General features: G+C 40.6%; 1 protein-coding gene across 10 annotated transcripts in view; it reads left to right on the plus strand.

Annotated features, from left to right (window-relative positions):
- Positions 1 to 22,055, plus strand: part of Atxn7 (ataxin 7) — a 148,828-nt gene that overhangs the window by 105,656 nt on the left and 21,117 nt on the right. For 7 of the 10 annotated variants that reach the window (XR_011371161.1, XR_011371160.1, XM_070018876.1 and 4 more), the window contains 6 exons: positions 3,304 to 3,556; positions 5,344 to 5,606; positions 6,092 to 6,174; positions 15,264 to 15,529; positions 16,931 to 17,129; positions 17,484 to 17,605. Coding sequence is in view for 8 of the 10 variants with exons in the window: in XM_070018876.1 (XP_069874977.1) it covers positions 3,304 to 3,556; positions 5,344 to 5,606; positions 6,092 to 6,174; positions 15,264 to 15,529; positions 16,931 to 17,129; positions 17,484 to 17,605 (1,186 nt within the window). In the remaining 2 variants the exon portion in view is untranslated. The remainder of the gene's footprint in view (positions 1 to 3,303; positions 3,557 to 5,343; positions 5,607 to 6,091; positions 6,175 to 15,263; positions 15,530 to 16,930; positions 17,130 to 17,483; positions 17,606 to 22,055) is intronic. The other 3 variants (XM_070018880.1, XM_070018881.1, XM_070018882.1) reach the window with 1 other exon arrangement.

Consider the following 22,055-nt stretch of genomic DNA (forward strand, 5'->3'; position numbering starts at 1 on the left):
CCATTAAAGCTTTGGCAAGTTGAAATTATCATTAAGTCAAGAATATATTAATTCTCCCAAGTTTTGAGCATTGTAGCTTAGTGACAGCATAGCTTGGCACATGGATTTCTTCCTTTCAGATCATGTATCTAGTTGACAACTGTGGTTTTATGCTGTCTGAGAAAACAGAGATTGGAAATTCCAAGTACCTAAACAAGTATCACTTTTGCAGCATTGTGAAGTCAAAACATTGTAAGTTGAACCTTCAAAAGATGGGGACCATTGTACTTTTTCTCTCAGATTCTCTGAGGCTTCTGATGCCCAAAGAATACTACATTTGTAGTTGTTTTTTTTTCCCCCTTTCCCTTTGTGCACAGACCTGGTATCATTGTTTCATTGCACTGCTTGGGGTGAGTGCACAAGATGCTTTTTGTGAATTAATATGGGTAGATATTTAAATACTTTGTTCTTTTAATATTTTCAGGGGAAAAACTTAACTGTTTCATGGGTATATTGGTTTGGGGAAAAAAAATAGCTCTCAGCTAAGAGTGGTAGTTCTATGCTTTACCCTGGAGCCTATCTGGAAATGGTGTGGGTAGGAGTGAAAGTTGTCTGTGACAGAGGGACATTTCTGGTGATTAATTGGTAGGAGACTAGGAATGCTGACTACCCTGAAATCCTGTATGTAGGTACAGAATACCAAGAATGCTCCCCAGAGAGACTTAGAACTATAGTAAGGAGGAAGCAGTGATACCATTGAAAATGATTTAGATGAAAATGGTTTCACATGTGTGTGCAACTGAGAATCTCATCTCTTAGTTAGCTTTTTCAACCATGGCTGGCACTCCACCACTTGAACTATGCCTCCAGTTACAAAATAAAAATACTACTTTTTTTAAAAATTAAGTTTAAAAAGTGGCTTTGTTCAGAATGATGGAAATAGTTGCATTCGATGAAAGTTTGAAAATCACTAAGACAAAGTAGTAGCAGTGAGCTATAGTTGACGAGGCTTTAAATAAAGTGCGATATGCCATATGTTCTCAGCACTGTGCAGATGTTAACTCACTCAGCCATGGTTAATGGTTCCTGAGTTGTTTGCCTAGCCTAGGTCAGGCTCTCAACCTAGGCTGTACGATACAGTCACACACAAAAGCTGGGGAAGTCTGGATGCCTGTATCACACCCCAAACCAATTAAATCACAGGCTGTAGGAGAGGTACAAACATCAGAGTTTTTAGTCACTCAGAAATATAGCTGAAATTGTGAACTACTAGGCCATTTGAAAATCTTTTTCCCAAGAGAGCTGTACCAGTCTTTAAAATACAGTCTTTAAAATATAAATAGAAGACTTCTTTCTTGTGGCATGCCTTATAGAGGAAGATAAGAGATAAGTCTCATGGAAGTTCCACCCATATAGGGCAGGCAACAAAACTATAAACATGCTTGGGAGTATGTTCAGAATGTTTGGGAGAAAAAATAAATTTCCTGCCAGACAAAATGGTGCATGCCTGTCATCCCAGCTACATGGAAAGTAAATAGGAGGATGAATGTCCAGGCCTGCCCTGGGCAAAAAGGTAAGGCCCTATCTAAAAAATAACTGAAAGTGAAAATAATGGCAGACCTAGCAGTGCAAGACCCTAAGTTTGAACCCTCAGTATGGCCACAAAAGAAGAAGAAAGAAACTACTTTCGTTTTTGTTTTTTTACAATAGTCTTGCCATGCTGGCCTCAAACCTTTCTCAGCCTCCTCTTAAATGCTAGGACCATAGGTGTATCCCACCATGCCTACCTAAAAAAAAACCTGTATTTTTACCAAAACAAAGACACCTCAGGTGCCAAATTTGAGAATTGATTAAAGTGAAGTTACTTTAAATTTCCTTTCCTTGGACATAAAACTTAATACAGGAGCAGGCCAGCACTTATAAATCATATTAGTTTAGTCTTCCTAAATTGATTGTACCTTTGTATAAGTTGGAAAGTTTGAATTTTGCCTGCAGATAATGTCATTTTCTCCTGCTGTGAATCAGATTCTCAAGCACCTCATAAAGTGTTGCTAAACTACGGTCCTTCCAGGAATAAGTCATCATAGCTTTACCCAAAGGCCCCAAAGTAATACCAAGTCTTTGGAAGTAAGCCATTTAATTGATGCTAGTTGTCACTGATTCTAACATGCTTAAGGTTTCAGTACGCATGTAAGTCCAGTCAGTATTCATTCATACACATTTTTTTGCTTTGTAATTTAGAGGTTTTAATAATTTTATAAAGATTTATGCAAAAGCAAACTTAAGATTAAAAGCATGAAGAACAGAGATGACTGTGTACAAAATTCTTTTCCTGAATTACAGGTTTAATTTGAAATACTTATCATAAATGGATGTATTTTCATTGCCTTATGTAGTACATTAAATTATGCATTAAAATATGCATTTTAAAACTCAAGAGTTAAGTAAATGTGCAGTTTTAAATTCCAGGTTTAATTGAAGACAGTCACTAAACTACCAAAACAGGTTTCTTAGGAAAATAGTTAGTACTTAACCTATTTCTTATTGTAACATTGTTTAAGCATCTCTGATTTTTATTAATATAGATTGCTTTGCTTTGAGAAAATATGATTCTCAGTTAAACCTTTGTAGTCTGTACTTACCATTAATTACTTCCTGCTTTTTTAAAAAAGAGGCCTAGTTATTTGTGGTATTTTTGTCTTGTGCCTTTGGCATCTTAGCGGTGTGATCCGGAGCTATGCCATCTGTAGTTGAGTGAGATTATTAAAGGGGAAGGAGTTAAAATGATTCACTGGAAAATTTTAGCACAGATTCCTAAGGAATGATAAGATAACATTTTTTATTTGGTGTTCTATGCTGGTGGTTAGGGGGAAAATGGTACAACTTGTTTCTTCAGATTTTGCTATTCTGAAAATTAGAGAGGTGCTATGCTAGAAAGGAAGAAAATTACACGTGGTATCAATTAACAGGCTGTAAAGATGAGTGAATAATATTGCCTCTTAGTGTAAGTTGAAGCTAGTGGGATTCATTTGTAACATAACAAAACCCAAGACTGTATGCTCAAATGTAGAATGGGAAATTTTCAAATGGCTCTGGATGATGATAAACCTTTTATGCCAAGATGTGTTGGAAATAGCACTGGTTCTTAGAATCCTAAGTCTGTAGGGCCTAGATAAGCCCTTCTGAAAGTTGTTGCCTTTTGAAAATTTTCAATTAATTATACGTGTTTTGGCCTAAAGGTGTTGATTCCAGGGAATTTTTCTAAGAGTCCCATTTGAGATTTTCCTGAAACATGGTTGTTTTCTTCTTGGTTTTCCTTTTCAGAAAGAAGACATAGCTCATCCAGCAAGCCGCCTTTGGCCGTCCCTCCCACTTCAGTATTTTCTTTCTTCAATTCTCTGCCCAAAAGCAAAGGAGGCAGTGCAGGTGGAAGCAGCAGGTCTTCCAGTGGAGGAGTTCTCAGTGCGCCCTCATCAAGTTCAAAGTTGTTGAAATCACCCAAAGAGAAACTGCCACTCAGGGGGAGCACCAGGCCCATGCATCCCATTCAGCAGAGTAGAGTACCCCCTGCTAGAGTGTGAGTATGGCCACAAGTGTTTTTAAAGCTTACCTGCTGGTAATGAGCTGTGTGTGTGAGTATGAGAGTCTTGGAGTCATATGAAAGAGCCTACTTGTGGGAAATTCAAATACATTGTATTGGTTCTTTCTGTGTCCCTATTATATTACAGGAGACTTTTCAGAGTAGTAATAGGTAGTAATAAGGTTTGTAATACTTGTCTATTGATCCTTTTTCTGTGTTCGAGTAACTGAAAGTAAGCTCTGTTGTGTACTGTCATTAAGTGATCATCACATACCTGTGGAATAGGAATTGCTATTCCCATTTCCATGGGAGGAGAAACAAGCTTAGGTTGAGGAACTTTGAGAAGACTCCAAGTCAAATGGGCCTGGTTTCTGGCCCTACTTCTGTCCCTTCCTAGTTGAGGCCTTTGAGCAAGGCACTATTTCTCTGAATAACAAATAGTACTATGTGGAATTGGGGAATGTACCAGTTAGTATCTGTCATGTAACAGACATGGTTTCTGGCCCATTGAAGACAGTTAATGTGTGACTGTTGATGTTCCTGCTACTTCTGTTGACAATAGCCAAGGTAAAAAGGTGAGGAGATGCCCAGCCTTAGCTCTAGGACTTGTAGGGGTCAAGAGTGAAGCATGCATCCCCTAGCCAGCTTTGACTTTCCATCATAGTAGAAGACTGAAGTAGTTCCATACAATCCTATAGAAACATATCTTGCTTTGTCAAGGTATCCCTTAGCCTGGTGGTGGTTGCCTTTTCCCTGGTCTGCCTTCCTTCAGAGTATGCCACATATATCATTCCCAAAGTCTGACTACCTGATTGATCTTAGGAAGGGTCCAGCTGTTGCTGAAGGACTTAGTTACCAGCTGGGACAATCGTGATATCTTGGAATTGTTCTGCTGCTGTCACGCTATTCTCGATATAGCTGTGTAGGGCTATTTGAAGTTGCTAAGCCCTCAGCCCCTGCTCATTTGTCAGAAGTACAGTACAGCAAAGTTGGCTTTCACTCCTATAGTTGTTTAAAAGCTAAAAAGCCAATGTGATGTGTAAGTTACTTGTCATCTGTCAGAGTACTGATTTGCTGGACAAAATTTGCAAAAGCTCATCGTTACAGATATTTGTGTGAAATGAGATATGTAGAGGTGGACCAGCCAACAATTAGCTTTTAATCAACATTTTCAGGTTTTTCAGGCAAAATGACAATATGCCCACCAGCTAGCTATGTGACAGGTGCTTATAGACACATTTGTTTGGGTCTGAAGCAGAGCCACATTATATTTTATTGTTGAGAAAAGCAGAGGTCCTCTTCTTGAAGACATTGTTAGCTTAACATTGTTTAAGTCTTTTAGTGTTAGTACTTGGAAGTATTTACTATTCAGAAGTTTGTTTTGATGAATCCTTTCTTAAAAATGGTGACTCTCATATTCTCTAAGGGTTGTGGTCTTAGGTCTTTTTTGATGATCTTTTCATGTCTGCTTCTTGCAAAAATTTCTTGCAGAAATTGCCTTGAGTATCAGGCCTGAATTTCACATAGCTCTGTAGGTAAAACTTTCTGAAATGACAAAAGTTACTTGAAAATCCTCTGGGCCTTTTGCCCCTGCAGAGAACTTACAGACTACATAAATGTGAACTACGTAGGTTTCTCTTGAATAGTTCCAAAATAATTCATGGTGTTTTCCAGGGGGTTGGGCCTGTGCTATGCTGGAAAGAGCCAGCCTCTGCCCTCATTCTTAACCATTCACTCAAGGCTATGAAGTACTCAGGCCTTGCTGTTCTCACTTCCTCCTCCAGCAGCATGACGCCTTCTGTAAAGGTAGAAAAGATACATCCGAAGATGGATGGCACACTACTGAAATCTGCAGTGGGGCCAACCTGTCCTGCTACTGTGAGTTCCTCAGTCAAGCCTGGCCTTAACTGCCCCTCAATACCAAAGCCAAACTTGCCTTCACCTGGACAGATTCTGAATGGCAAAGGACTTCCTGCACCGCCAACTCTGGAAAAGAAATCTGAAGACAATTCTAATAATAGGAAGTTTTTAAATAAAAGATTATCAGGTAACATCACAGTTTTCTCTTAATACTTCTATGTATATTAAATGTGTATTGAAAGAACTGCTGTCTTTATGTCTATTTTGTAAAACTAGTGAACTTCCGCTTTAGGAGATAGTTCGTTAAGCGCTGTGCTTGTCCTCTTCTCTCAGTTTTATACTGCCTGTGTATGAGATGAGGAGTAAGGTATGTGTATATAATATTAACAAAGCTTTCTAGTCAGGTGTTTGCAAAAGCAGCAATATAGCAATGCTTGTATAAACATTGTTTTCCAGCATGTGATGGCAGTTGTGGTCCTCTAGTGATATTTTTTTCTCCATTGAAGTGCTTATATATCATCTATTTTGGAATTACTGATAACTTGATGAAATTTGTTCATATGATAATTTCGGTAATTTTCCTGTCTTGAGATTTCTCCTATGTTCTTATTTCCAAAACTAAATGAAGGAGTGTGTGGTGAGCCCATTGTAATGTTTCTATGCTCTTGACAGAAAGAGAGTTTGATCCTGACATCCACTGTGGGGTCATTGACCTTGACACCAAGAAGCCCTGCACCCGGTCTTTGACGTGCAAGGTAGGTGGCCTCCTACATTCAGTCAGAGCTGAAGAGTGTGATAAGCACAGGGCACTGACTGAGAAGTACCACACTGGTCATGTAGTCTCTGACTCATGGGCAAGCCTGTGCTTTGGATTGTTCTGAGTTGAATAAGTGAGAGAACAATGATGATGAAAGCCTCAAGTAGAGAAGATAGGGAAGTATGCTAGGAATTATACGCTTACAGGAAAGATTTTGTTTTCATGAATATCTTTTTATCCTGGAGAATGTTGATCTTTCCTAGGATGAATACACTCTTTACTGTGCCTTCAATTGCACTGACTTAAAACAAGAATGAAAATTCTTAAAATTTTGTTTTGTTGCCTGTGCCTGCATGTGTGTGTGTGTGTGTGTGTGTGCGTGTGCGTGTGCGTGCGTGTGTAAACTCTGCACCTGGCACTTGTTCTTTAGTTTTTGTACTCAGTATTGTAACTCTACCACTTGAGCTATCCCTCAGCTTCCCGCTCTTAGGTGGCTAATTGGAGATGAGAGGCTCATAGCTTCCAAAGTCAATCCTCAGATCTCAGCCTCTGATGTAAGCATGAGCCTCATTCTTAGGAGGACCACTAGTGCCCAGATTGGGATTCATAGTTCTTAAACTTTTTAAAGAAACACTCTTTAAAAGATCTAGGACTTCATGTAATTGTAACCCCTCTATACAGTATTTTCACAATAAAAAAAAATTTTTTTAAAGATCTGGGACTTTTAGATAGCCTTACTTTCTAGTTTTTATAAATGTAGATAAATCAATTTATATATAAACTAAGAAAATATAATGGTCCTCTTTTTTTTTTTTTTTTTTACTCAGAAGTTTTTATTTTCGTTACAAGAACAGCACGTTAATATGAGAAGGTAATATGTCCACTTTCACATAAGGATTGTGGATATGGAGCTGACTTCAGGGCATCTGCATAAGCAAACATGCCTGTATTTCTCTGGAAATGTCCCCAGGCACCCTTCAAAAGTATTGAAGAACTATGAAAAATAATCACTGTAAAGTATTTATTTTTAAACCTTTCATTTGAGGGAGGGGGAAAAATTATAAAAAATTAGCTCTTCCAATTTTTTTAAATTGGTAAATTTTAAATTTTAGTTCTTTTCGATTTCTAATTTTTAGTGTACAGATTTTGTCTTACAATAGTGATTTTTTCTTTTCTTTCTGTTTGTGGGGCTTGCTGCACTTGCCAGGTGGAAGGTGCTCTACCACCTGAGACACCTCAAGCTCCAGCTTTCTTAACAAAAGATAGAATCACACTGTGTTGTCAAGGATTGTTCTGAACTCCCAAATTCAAATAACCCTTCCAAGTTCTGGGGTTATAGGCATGTATCATTACACCTAGAATAAAAGAATGTTTAAATTCATATTTAAACTTACCAAAATTAGACATTCTCCTCTTTTGTGGGAAGAGGAAATGCCACATTTATGTATTTTGATTTTGCATTTTGTCTTGAGTTAGGCTTGAATCTCTAGGTAAAAAACTTATACCTCAGAGAAAATGGCTTTTGCCTTTCTTGGAATATTAATAGAAAACTTAAGAGTGGTGGTTTTTTTTTTTAAGATATCCATTAAAGTTCTATAGAATTATTTCACAGTTTCCTTTACCATGTTTAACCAGTTGCTCATTCTTGTTACCCTCCAGGTTGCCTATGTGGCTCTCAGTAATCTAGATTGCCTGTAATACCTGTGTTCAGTGAGGGACATTTTATTCATCCAAAAACTGTTCTTTGGAAATTACCTGAGAGGCAGGTGATAAAACAGATTTTTCTTTTAAAACTTTTTAGTGGTTAAGTCATTTGACATGACATATAGCCTCTTAGTATTTTTTAAAATTTATTTTTCATTTTTATTTTTTTGTTGGTCATGGGTTTTGAACTTGGGCCTGTGTGCTAATCCTGAGCTCTTTTTCTCAAGGCTAGTGCTCTACTGCTTCAGTCACAATGCCATTTCTGGCTTTTTCTGAGTAGTTTATTGGGACTTTCTTGCCCTTTCTTGCCCAGGCTGGCTTCGAACCACGATCCTCAGATCTCAGCCTCCTGAGTAACTAGGATTACAGGTGTAAGCCACAAGCACCCAGCTGCCTGTTAGTATTTTTAGGTGTACAGTACAATACAGTACAGTACAGTATAGTATTATTGACTATAGGTTGTACAGCAGATCTCTGGAACTTATTCATCTTGGTTACCTGAATCTTTGGGAACTATTGTTAAAGTAGCTTCCTCCTTTCAACCCTGTCTTCCCAGCCACTAATAACCATATAATTTTTCATTCTTTGTGTTTATCTTTACATACCACATGTAAATGAAATTGTAGGGGGTTTTTTGTTTTTGTTTTTTGTCTTTTTTATTTTTTTGAGGGGGATAGTTGGTTTGGGTTTTGGTTTGCCAGTCCTGGGGCTTGAACTCAGCGTCTGGGTGCTGTCCTTCATTGATGCTTAACTGGGGATAAGAGTCTCATGAACTCTCCTGCCCAGGCTGGCTTTAAGCCACGCCTCAGATTTCAACCTCCTGAGTAGCTAGGATTTCAGGTGTGAGCCACCAGCACCTGGCAAAATCATGTATTTATATTTCTGTGAGTGGCTTATTTCTTTTAGTGCATTCCCAAGGGCAATCCATATTGTTGCAAATAGGATTTCCTTCTCTTTTTTCCTTCTCTTTAAAGGCTGATTAATCCACAGCATGTATTCACCCCCATTTTCTTTTTATCGTACCTGGACTTTTAGCTTGTTTCCACATCTTGGCTACTGTGAATAGTGCTTAGATAAACATGGGGAGGCTAGTATGTCTTAGAGCCCTGATTTCAGTTCTTCTGAGTAAATCCTGAGAAGTACAAGAAGCTTCATTCCATTCCTCATTTGCCTTGATTGCTAATGTGACCTGATAAGGGATCTCCATTCCTTGCACCTGTCTTTCTTTTCAGATGATATGTACTCTTCAGCTCTTCTTTTTCTTTTTTAAAAATGGTACGAGGATAGGGGCTGGGAAGGTGGCTCAGTGGTAGAGTGCTTGCTTTGTGTGCATGAGGCCCTGGGTTTGATTCCTCAGCACCACATAAACAGAAAAACCCGGAAGTGGCACTGTGGCTAAAATGGGTAGAGTACTAGCTTTGAACTGAGGAGCTGAGGAACAGCACCCAGGCCCAGAGTTCAGGCCCCATGACCAACCAGAAAAAAAAAAAAAGTATTAGGATAGTAATGGGGTTTGAACTGCCTCTTGTTTGCTAGACAGGTGATCTGTCACTTGAGCATAACTCCAGCCATTGTTACTTTCATTATTTTTCAAGTAGGATCTCAACTTTGTCTCCCTGAATCATGATATTCCTAGTTATGCTTCCTGCATAACTAGGTAGATACATACAATTGGATACATACAATTGCATCCAGTTTTTTTATTTTTTTTAGTTTTCTTTGTTTTTGTTTTTTGGGTGGTTTGAACTCTGGGCCTCGGGCTTCTTAGGCAGGTATGCTTACTGCTGAGTCTCATTGCCCTGTTTTCTGCTGGTCACTTTTGAGATAAGGCCTTTCTTCCTGCTCAGGTGCATGTCTGAGCATAACTTCCTGTAGTAGCTAGGCTAACAGGTACATACCACTGTGTACCCAACTTTCCTGAGAAGAGATCTCAAACTTTTCTGCCCACGTTGGCCATGAATGTCCCTCCCAATTTCAGCCTTAAAGATAACTAGAATTACAGGCATGGCTCACCAGTGCCCAATTAACACACCGTTTTGTATTAGTTGACATAGGGATCTCACAAATTTTTTGCCTAGGGTGGTCTGGAACCAGCCTACCTCATATGAATCTCCCAAAATAGCTGGAATTATAGGCATAAGCCGCCACACCTAGCTTCTTCTGCTAGTCTAATAAGGGTATCATTGCTCATTAGCACTAATCTTGTCATTACATTAATCTGTATCTTCACCCCTAACTGGTCATGAATTCAGCATAGAATTGGCAGGATATATAGGCCCCTGTGAGGCCTGTACTTTCACAGAGATCTTAACTTTCCCTGACCTGGCAGGTTACTTTACTTCCTTTGCTTTTATTTTGGGAGGTTTCATTTTTTTTTTAATTTTTTATTGTGGAAATACTGTACAGAGGGGTTACAATTACATGGGCAAGATAATAAGTACATTTCTTATCAAGCATTGTAGCCTCCTCCTTTGTTTCCCCTTCCCATCCCTTCCCAGCCTCCCCCCATCCCCCCCCACCACCAAAGTTGTAAAGTTCATTTTGACATGACAACGTGTACTTCTCATTGTTGCAACGGGTCCACCTGTATTCTTATTTAAACGACTTGTTTTTCCCCTTCCCCTCCACAAGTTATACTGACATCAAATACAGTGAAAGTAGGGGTTATACTGTGGGGGAGGGACATATAAAGCAACTAAGAAATAATCTTATAAATGCGTTAGAAACAAATGCATGAAAGAAAAAAAACATTTAAATATCTATCTTAGGGTTCATTTTCCTAACATCACTTATCTGACCTTTTCTGCTTGACTCATACATATACTAGATTTTGTAAATAAGGGAAACCATGGGACCTATGTTTCTTTGGGCTTGGCTTACTTCACTTAATATAATTTTTTCCGGGGCTGGGAAGGTGGCTCAGTGGTAGAGCGCTTGCCTTGCATGCATGAGGCCCTGGGTTCGATTCCTCAGCACCACATAAGCAAAAAGAAAAAAGCCGGAAGTGGCGCTGTGGCTCAAGTGGTAGAGCGCTAGCCTTGAGCTGAAGAGCTGAGGGACAGCGGCCAGGCCCAGAGTTCAGGCCCCACGACTGGACCAAAAAAAAAATGTGTGTGTGTGTGTGTGTGTGTGTGTGTGTGTATATATATATATATATATATATATATATATATATGTAATTTTTTCCAAGTCTTTCCATTTCCTAACTAATGGGCAATGTCATTCTTTCTGATGGAGGCATAGAATTCCATTGTGTATATATACCACATTTTCTTGATCCATTCATCTACCGAGAGGCATCTGGGTTGGTTCCATAGCTTAGCTATAGTAAATAATGCTGCAATAAACATAGTTGTGCTGGTAGCTTTAGTGTGGTCTTGTTTGTAAACATTTGGGTAAATGCCCAAAAGTGGGATTGCTGGGTCATAGGGGAGCTCTATGTGGAGTCTTTTGAGGAACCTCCATACTAGTTTCCAAAGTGGTTGAACAAGTTTACACTCCTACCAATAATGAAGTAAGGATCCCTTCTGTCCACATCCCCTCCAGCATCTGTTGTTGTTAGAGTTCTTGATTTTTGTCATTCTAACTGGGGTGAGGTGGTATCTTAATGTTGTTTTGATTTGCATTTCTTTTATGGCTAGGGAGGTTGATTTCCACACACTTACACTGTATTCAAATCAGTCTTACCCTCTTTCTCACTCTCCCTAACTCTTACCCTCCCCCCTAAAAATAGCAATCCCAACAGGATTCCTTGTTTCATTTTCATAGTTGAAAATCTGTTTTCCATAGCAGCCATTTTCCTTTATCTTCCCCACCAGCCCAACCATCTTAGTCCCTACCCACCTACAGTCTTTTTCCTACATCTCCCATTGATCATCAGCTGTTACTGAGGTTCACTATGAGGAAGTCTTAAAAACTGTTACAAAGTTAATCACCCTTTATCCTCTCTCCTACTTAGTAGTCTCTTAGCTTGATTCATGTCCTGTGATTAACCTGTGTATGTATGTATATGTGTATATATATATAGGTTCATATATGTGTGATATGCATGTATATATATGTCCATATCCACACACGTGTGTGTGTGTGTGTCTTCTAGGTCTAGTTTCCACATATGAGTGAAAACATCTGATGTTTTCCTTTTTTGAGCTTGGCTTATCTCAGTATGATGTCCTCTAGCTGTTTTTATTTTCCTACAAATGATATGACTTTTTTTTTTTTTTCTTTTTGTCGGTCATGGGGCTTGAACTCTGGGCTTGGGCGCTGTCCCTCAGCTCTTCAGCTCAAGGCAAGCACTCTACCGCTTGAACCACAGCACCGGAGAGAAGAGTCTCATGGACTTTCCTGCCTGGGCTGGCTTTGAACCGTGAGCCACCGGCACCCAGGGACTTTTATTTTTCTTTGTGCCTATGTAATATGCTAGTGTATGTGTGTACAGATATATTTTATCTTTACCTATTCATCTGTTGTTGGGTACTTCTGTTAAGGCCATCATTTGGCTATTGGGAACAGTGTTGCCATAAACATAATATGCAGGAGTCTTCTGACTAAATGTGCTCAGTGCACCTTACCTGCATGACCCTAGGTTGCTGCCAGATCTTTTCTGTCCTAGACTTAAGACTGTCATGTGTATTCTTCCCCCTGGCAAGGGATTGGCAGCTGTTCCCTTCCATCACTCATGTCCTCTTGTCTACTCTCACCTGATTGTTTCCTTCTTATTTCCTCATCTGACAGATTGCCTGTCTGATGTTCCTTGTGCCTCTATGCAGAAAGATTTCATGATTTGGTTGCCCTTTGTCCATTCAGTTATTATATCAAATAACCTTATTACATGCATCTGTGAAGAGAAAACTCATTTTAGCTTTCAGGAGCTGTAAAGGGTAAGATCAAGGCACGTTCTCTGTCCTTGTGGGGCTTACAGTCTAATACAGAAGATGGAGAGCCATAGGATAGTGATTCAGATAAGTAAATCACCACTAATGATTTATAGGAAGGAGACAGGGAGAGAGAGGCCTGTGTTATGACAGCCTGCAGTCAAGGTTTTTGCTAGGGAACTTTCCCAGCTACAGGAACATATTCTGATTTATATGGGCACTGCGGGGTAGGAGAGGTGAAAGAGGTGGAAGAAATAATACACATGAAAACCCTGTGACAGGGTAGAGCAGTCACCTTAAAGCCTGAATGATAGCCAGAAGACTGAATAGGAGTAAGGAAAAGGCATGAAGTATACCCAAGGATCATGAAACAAGGCTCTTAGAGTGTGCAGAGCCCCAGAAGCTAGGCTACTCAGTCTTTTTCCTATATGCCATGAGCAACCCCTAGAAAGTTCTGATTATTAAGAAGGTGGGGCAAGTCATCAGATTTCTTTTGGCAATGTTCTTTAGAGCTCATTAGAAATCCTGTTTGGCTGGACACTAGTGGCTCATGCCTGTAATCTTAGGTACTCAGGAGGCTGAGACCCAGTGGATCAAGGTTCAAAGAGATAATAATAGGGAAATCTGTGGGACTCCATCTCCAATTAACCAACAAAATGTTGGATAGGAAGCATGGCTCAAGTGTTAGAGTGCTAGTCTTAAGCAAGAAAACTGAGCAAGAGCATAAGGCCCTGAATTCAAGTCCTGGTACTGGCAGAGTACTAGGAGGAAGGCAAGAAAGGGAAGGAATCATTTACATTCTTCAGAGTTGGGATGAAACTGCCTTCTTTCTTGTCTTTTAACTATGTTAAGTACCAAGTGACATTCCATCTGTCTCTCCAGACAGATGTGCTAATATATATATATATATATATATATATATATATATATATATACACACACACATGTATATATTACACATACACATATATATACCAATACATACATATGTTACATATGTGTGTATATAAAATACCATGTACAGTATTTTGTAACGTAAAGAAGGAAATGTATAGGTGAATTTACTTATGCTCATAGATGATGTAATGGAGGCTGTTGTAGTTGGTATAGATTCATCCTCTCTTGGGCATTAGGCTCTCTGCAGAAGTATGCAGAATAGACAAGCTGACCTGCAAAATCATTTCCCAGTGACTAGAGGTGATTGTTGGTAAGATTTGCCCAACTTTTACCACTTCACATTTGTACATTCAGTTGTATCTTCTGCCAGGAGTAATGTTAGACTTCTTATATATAAGATGTGCTTGAACCTCAGATTTATATTTCTGCCTTTATAGTTCCAGATCTGCCATAATTTGGCCATATTTCTCCTCTATATACCCATTCCTCTTTCTAGAATTGTACATTGTGGGTAGAACTAAGGTACCTCCTTCAGTTTTCTTGGTTTACAGAAGAAGTGGCTATTTTTAGGGCTCTGTTCTGCTTTTCTGTCTCTTCCTGTTCACAGCTCTTTGTTCCCAGCCTTATACTTGCTATTTCTCTCAAGTCTTCCTTGGTTGTAGTCCTCTGTGTCTGAAACACATGAGCGTTTGCATTGGAATAGAGAGAAGCAGTTGTGTTTAATTTTTATGTTCTGGAAGTTAACTGAGTGCTCTCCTTATTTAGAGAGAGAGAGAGAGAGAGAGAGAGAGAGAGAGGGTGTGTGTGTGTGTGTGTGTGTGTGTGTGTGTGTGTGTGTGTGTGTGTGTGTGTGTGTGTGTGTGTGTGTGTGTGTGTGTGTGTGTGTGTGTGTGTTAGGGTGTGTGTGTGTGAGATAGGGTGTGTGTGTGTGTGTGTGTGTGTGTGTTCATTCGTTCCACTTCTGGGTTTTTTATGGTTAATTGGATATAAGATTCTCAAACTGTCCTGCCTGGGCTGGCTTGGAACTGCAATCCTCAGATCTCAGCCTCCTTAGTAAATTAGAAGCATGAACCATGAGTGCCCGACCATAATATTCGTTTTATGGGATAATTGTTACTTTTATATTAACATTCAGAATTTTAATTATCAAAAGAGGAAAAGTTCTTTAATGGAGTTGATAAAATCCTGGATAAATTAATTGCTCTAGGGTATAAAACATGAGTATTTGTTACTTATTTCTACTGCTTTGCTAAGCACAAAGCCAGTGGACACAGTTAATATTTCTCCTTCCCTCTTTTTCTCCCTTCTTCCTGGGGTTTGAACTCAGGGTCTCATATTTGCTGAACCAGGCACTCCACGCCTTGAGCCATGCCACACAAACCATCTATCCTTTACTCTGATGGGGTAGCATCTCCAGGTTCTTCAATGAGAATCTAGAATATATGCTTTTTAGTCTAGCCAAGGAGAAAAGTTCCATTCTTATTTCTAGGTTAACAAATGTTGAGAAGAATGGTGTAGATTGGTTTTTTAGTAAAGTTGTGTCTGGGGATGTATGACATAAAAGTTATTGAGGTTCCTCTTGTTTGTTTATTGTTTTTGTTTTGGTTTGTAGACACATTCCTTAACCCAGCGGAGGGCTGTTCAGGGTAGAAGAAAACGATTTGATGTGTTATTAGCCGAGCACAAAAACAAAACCAGGGAAAAGGAATCCATTCGCCATCTGGACTCCCAGCAACCATCACAGCCTCTCAGGGACCCGCATCCCGCCCCTCCTAAAACGTCGCTGGAGCCGCACCAAAATTCTCATGGAGTGATTCCTTCTGAATCAAAGCCTTTTGTAGCTAGTAAACCTAAACCTCACACCCCCAGTCTTCCAAGGTAGGCCACACCCCAGCTTTCCTTCCTTCAGCAAACAAACTTGTAAATACTAAAATCAACTCATGGTCACTCAGGAGATAGTTTTAAATTGGGTTTTAATATAAAAACAAATGGTCAATGTTATCAGGAAGTTCCATCCAGGACTCTTTGTGGTTGCCAGTACAAGTAGTAGCATAAAGCCAGAATTAACTGTCTTATGCTTGTTTGATATCAGGTTTCTGATACTTCCTATAGGTGACTGATAGAACATTTCATATGGCTTTGACAGTAATTCCCATTCATTTCTTATTTCTTGCAGAATACCAGCAATGGGAATTATGGTTGGGGACAGGCATTTTAGCCTGAGTTTTTATATCATCCATTTACCAACATGTTTTTTCATTCATTCATTTTGATAAATGAGCATAGATTAGGCATTTTAGCTGCACAGCAATCCATGGTTTTAGAGCATATTTGCAAGAATTTTTATACATGTGCCTCAGACAATGATGGCAAATGTATGTTTGTGATTACATGTGTAACCAAGTTGAAGTGAAGGGCTTTGGATCTATTTCCTTGAGGGGAAGAAAGAGAAAAGGCATAGAGAATAAGGACCTTCCTTCAGTGTTAGCTATTCAACCACTGGCTAACAAGGCTTCTGCTGAGGAGTATGTGGCCATTAGCTTTTGTTGCAAACTATTTCACCCTCATGTGTCTAATCTTTGAGTGGCTGCCTAAAGGTAGAAGTACCTCCCCTTCATGACAATCCAAATGTATGCTTGAACCTGTACCAACATGAACTCTGTGGTTGCTGATGAGTTGGAGTAGTTGGCAGAGGCTCACCAGAGTGTAGTTAGTCTCTGAGATTCCTGGCATCTTCTCATTGAAGTGTTTCCATCTATGAAGAGTTAAGCTTACTTCCATCAGAGCAGTAGGAAGCTGGAGACATGACTGCCCTTGAGTAACAGGTTCTTGACTACCCACATACGTGGTGGTGGTGACCTCCCCATTCTTTAATCATTTCCTGTGCTTCTTAGGCTACCCTAGAGCATCAGTCTTTGGTTTTTTCACTTTATTGTCTTAGGAATTCAAGTCCAGTTGAAATTTGCAGAGGAACTAAGGAGATAATTTTATTAAATTCCTTCTCTTCATGAACAGTGAAAGGGAAGCATGAATTGCCCAAGTAGCTGTGGAAGGGAGAACTAGTTATATGTTAGCTTTGATTGTATCTGGCTGATAGCTTACCTCACTGTGGAGAAGTTGTTTTGCTCCACAGCCATCTGTACCAGCATGTTGCCCTGAGTCTGGTGGTGGAACCCAGGTCCCCCACCAGGTAGCTTTGGATACATTGTCGTATCTGAGTTAAGGTGACTTATTCCCAGGTGTGTGATCTGATCCATACTGCACTTTCTACTCACCAAGGCCTCCAGGCTGCCCTGCTCAGCAAGGTGGGAGTGCCGCCATTGACCCTCCTCCAGCCCATGAATCTCCACACCCTCCCCTGCCTGCCACTGAGCCAACTTCTCGGTTATCCAGTGAGGAGGGCGAAGGCGATGACAAAGAAGAGTCTATTGAAAAACTGGACTGTCATTATTCAGGTCATCATCCTCAGCCAGCATCTGTAAGTTCCATATCCATTCCTATGCTGATCTGATCCTCCTCACACAGCATGGACAGGGTATTGCAGGGGGGACCAGCCAGGGACCTTGGCACACCTGTACATGTGGGATGTGGTCAAGGTATGAGAGTAGCTCAGAAAAGGGACCCCAGAGATAGCATGCAAAAATCTACCTGTGGAAGTTTTGTACTCTTCCACAAAAGTCAAGATCAGGCATTGTCACACTCATACTTCACTTCTTCTGGGATCTAGAGTTAGCTGTCTTTCCTGATTATCTAATTTCTTGACACAGAATAAGCTCTCCCCTTTTGCTGGTGTTGGGGGTGGCAAGCATGTGTGCTATGTTCTGTCTTTCAGTTTTGCACATTTGGGAGCCGGCAGATTGGAAGAGGCTATTACGTGTTTGACTCCAGGTGGAACCGGCTTCGCTGTGCTCTCAACCTCATGGTGGAGAAGCATCTGAATGCACAGCTATGGAAGTGAGTGCCTGTGGGTGAGGGGAGAGCTTCCCTTACTCAATCTGTTGAGTACTCTTTTTTTGGTGCCCTCCAGAACTGATTTTAAGAAAAAGGCTATAGCCACATGAATATGTGGCCTCTGACTAGTCCTGATAATGTAGTCATCCATTCATTCAGCAACCACATCTCGCTCTGTGTCCTGGAACTCCTATTAGAAGGATGCTCACATAGAAAGCTTAAAGTCTAGTTGGGAGTCAAGGGAGATGAAAACCAAGTCAAAAGCTTGTCAACAGGGAGATACTAGAGATAATAACACTGAGTTTGCTGGGTGCCAGGAATTTACTGTACAGATTAATTTTCACAATTTGGTCATATGACCTTGATTGTCCCCACTTAGTAAAAACTAAAACACAAGGTTAGTGGTAAGGTCAGGAGTTCTTCCTGGAGCAGTCTGTTTCCAATTAAAGCTAAGATATGAAAGTAAGAGTTCAGGGTATTCAAGGAAATCTCTAGGTTGTAACCCTGGACCTGAGATGAAAAGGGCAGAAATAGCAGCTCCTGGGACATTAAGAGTAGTGAAGTCCAAACAGAAGTAACCAGACATGCAGAGGTCTTGAGTCTGAAGTGGAGTATTTGAGAAACACAAGAAAGTGAGCTAGTTCAAGACTAAGGCTGAGAGAGAGGCAAGGGCTAAGTAACACTAACACTGGAAGTGCCTCGCAGAGACTCAGAAGCTGTTGAAGATTTGAAGGAGAGGAGAGGAGCTATGTGTTCTGATTTGCATCTTGTTTTATTTTGTTGGCATTGGGATGAAACTCAGGGCTTTGCAAATGATTGCTAGGTAAGTATTCTATCCCTGAGCTATTGCTTATATGGCCTTACAGGTGTATGGTAGTGTTTCCCAGATAGGATTTTGAAATATAGGAAAGGTTCTATGGCGAGTTGAAGTCAACCTTAAGTAAGCTTCTTTTCATCTCTGCAGGACTTCTCAGAGTGTGTGACAGGCACTCTGTTTTCTAACAGTCAAGAGTAAGAGATGTCGTGTGTAATGGGGAAGATCTTCAAGCTCTATTGACCTGGGAACATTTTTTGAAAGGAGGATTTTCTCCTCATCTGGTGTTTGAATCATTCCCAGGCAGGTCATTCCAAATATGCCCTGCAGCCATGACTAACTTCTGTCCTATTCAAATGAACTATATTAATGTGTCTTATTTTCTCCCCTAGTTTGGTTTCCTAGTAAAGTTAGAAGAAACACTTCTGCCTTTGAAAATCACATTATAAAACCATTGACACAATCTGCTTTTTAATCACGGAGGAAGCAAATCCTTGCCTTCCTAGCTGTGTTGCTCTGCCTTTCTCTTTTCCATTTCTTCCTGGTTCTTCTTGCATAAAAGGCTCTCCTTCTTTATGAAGAACCATTGCCCCTGCCCAGAAAAAAAAAAAAAAAAGCAGTGGGTTTGTTTGGAATCCTGGGGATCTCTCCACATCACAGCACCTCCAAGATACCTGAAGTTGAGCTTATCATTTCTTCAGACAGCCTGCTGGGTCTTGGAGAGTTCCATGGATCCTACCAAACTGTGGGTTTAGGAGGGCCCTCCAGATGTGCTTCCCATTGGAGAGATCTTCCCCTTGTGCCATCACCATTTTCAAAAGCAGAATTGTGATAGGATTTTTTTTATTTGTTTGCTTGCTTGCCCTCTACTCTGTCAGTGTCTGCTCAAGGAACTGGCTTTATTTATCATACACTCTGAGGAAGAAGTTCTTTGGTCTTACAAACGTTAGTACAGCTGTATGAACATAGATCTGAGCAATGAGTGAGCTCCCCGGAGAGTTCCCAGGAACATGGAATGAGGGTTCAACTTCAGGTGCTATAGAAATTCTCCCTGATTACAGATACTGTTATTTCTGGGCAGCCTTTCCAAGCAACCCTTGGGATTGGCTGGTAGAGTTCAGCACTTCTCACCCAGAGAACTGTTCTCAGGTGGCCTCTTCCATGCCTCCAATGGCCCAGGTTGTATCCTATTGGGTTAGCCAAACCCTATTCCTTTGTGGAAGAGTCCTGTTGGGGTAACACGTTTCCTTTCCCTTATGGTGGTAAATGTAGGGGTGAGTTGAGGTGCGATTTGAATCTGAAATGTCGTCTTCAGCTTGTGATTCTTTTGAACAATGGTAGAATGAGACCAGCCCTTGCTCAGAAGCATAGCAGTAGCCCAGTTCCTGTCACTTCTGGAAACTACTTGCCCTGTATTGATCAGGACCAATTCCATATCCCTGAGAAGGTCTGGGATGTTACCAGTGTTTTTTGCTTGTTTGTTTGTTTATCTGTTTGAATTGGTAATACCAAAAAAAATTGAATAAAGGAAGCATATATTGAAACGCCTCAGTCTCTGTTCCCTACCCTTCTCAGGCAAAACTGTTTTAGTTTATTGTATGACTATGTATTTTATTTGTGCAAACACAAGCCATTATGGCTACATATTCTTACTTTGCTCCCTCCTACTAAAAAAGGTAATAAATTATGTTAAAAGAGCTTTTTAAGGAGGAAATAACAACTGTCTGTGAGAGAGCGATATCTTTTCCTTGTATTGAAGCCTATTCCTTTCCCCTGGGATTTCTTAGCCCCAGTTACATGCGCCACCTGGTGGCCTCAAGAAACCACTACACCCAGTGAGCAACTTATGCTGGCCCCAATCACCTAGATGGCCTTGCTAAGAGAGACATGGGGTTATGTGGGTCAGTCCATGGAACTCTCATTTCTAACAAACTTCTCAGGTAATAACAGTTGTTGTCCTGCTCTTTGAGTGGCACAGGGATACAGAGCTCAGCTTTGTACATTAGAATAGCCTGGAGGAATTTAGAGTATTTGGCCAGGTGAAGAATCACAGTTTATGGCCTGTCCCAGTAGAAAAGTTTATGAGGCCCCATCTTAGTCAATAAACAGGATGTGGTGATATGTATCTATGATTCCAACTACATGGGAGGCCTTAGGTGGGGAGATCATGGTCTAAGGTCAGCTCCTGATAAGTACAAAAGACTCTACTTGAAAAATACAAAGCAAAAAAATAATGAACAAGTCTGAGTGTGTGGCACAAATGGTAGAGTGTTTGCCTAGCAAGTACAAGTCTCTGAGTTAAAACAGAGGGAGTTAAACCAGTGGGGGGGGGGGGGAAGAGGAAGGGAGCAAGAGAGAGAATATGAGAATAAACAAATTACTAGTGTTTGTCCACCCTTTCCCATAAACTGATATAATTGGTGCTGGTGCTTGCAAGCTTCACAGGTGACTGTCATGGGCGCAGAGGGGAGGGGTAAGACTGCCCTCATAGTGTGCTTTTAAGAGAGGTTACAAGCGCTTGCCCACATTAATTCCATGTACTATCAGTGATCTTCCTAAAAGGCACCTGGAAAGCACTCTGGCAGCAGTTAAAGCTCTCTATCTCTTTCACCCCCCCATCCCTCTCCTCTCTTCTCCCCTTTTCTTCCCCTACCCCTCTCTTCCCCCTCTCTCGTTTTCCCCCCTTTTCCCTCTCCTCCCTCTTTCCCCCTTCTCTCTCCTTCCCCCTGCCCCCATCTCCTCTTCCTCCTCTCTCTGCCTGTGCAGGAGTTATGATTCTGTCAGCCAAGTGAGAGTGTGGCAGTCAGGACCTTTTTTTCTGTTACCTCGGCCTTTGTGAGAAATGGTCTTGTACTATAGACTTGCTTGGAATTTTCCATGTAGCTTAAACTGGAACATGCTTATCCCAAACTCACTGTGTGGCCTAGGCTGGCCCTAAATGTATCATTCTTCTTGCCTCAAACTCCTAGTGCTGGAATTACAGGCTTGAACCACAGTGCCTGTGTATTACTTCAGTTTTAATTCCATTTACATTTTATTGGAAAAATTGGTGGTGTCACCATTAAATTGAGCTACAATAGAGGAGGATCCCTGGTTTGATTGTGTGAATGGAACTCTAACTTCCCAATAAGTACATTACCAATCATTATGAGAATTACTGCATGTTAAGGCTGATAATTACAACCTTCCAGTTACTAGTAGCTTATTCATTCTTGAGTTTCCTCAAAGTTTCTCAAGTGCGTCCAGAATTCTAGGTACTGGGACTCTAATGGTAGATAAGTTGTGAATTGCAAACATGTCCAAAGGAGCCAAAGAGTTGTACTCACACAGTAAAACCACCTCAAGCCTTACGAAATCAAGGTATGGCGCACTCTGAGTCTGAAGAGCTGCTCTGTCCCGATGGGCAGAACAGATTTCCTAAGGAAGTGGTGCTGAGCTGAAGCGGAGCAGAAGCTGGGCCTAAGAGTGGTGAGAGCAGAGATTATATAGGGTGTTACATCATGGCACGTTCTTGGAATTCAAGGAAGATCCATAGCTGGGGATGGAAGTGGAGATGCAAAGTTGTGATAGTTGTAAGGGTAAGGCACACATGCTTCAGTTTCACAGGAAAAAAGAGTAAAGAATCAGAAGGAAGAAAGC

This window comes from Dipodomys merriami, unplaced genomic scaffold (assembly GCF_024711535.1).
Source record: "Dipodomys merriami isolate MVZ:Mamm:240054 unplaced genomic scaffold, mDipMer1.0.p SCAF_13, whole genome shotgun sequence".
Classification (NCBI taxonomy): domain Eukaryota; kingdom Metazoa; phylum Chordata; class Mammalia; order Rodentia; family Heteromyidae; genus Dipodomys; species Dipodomys merriami.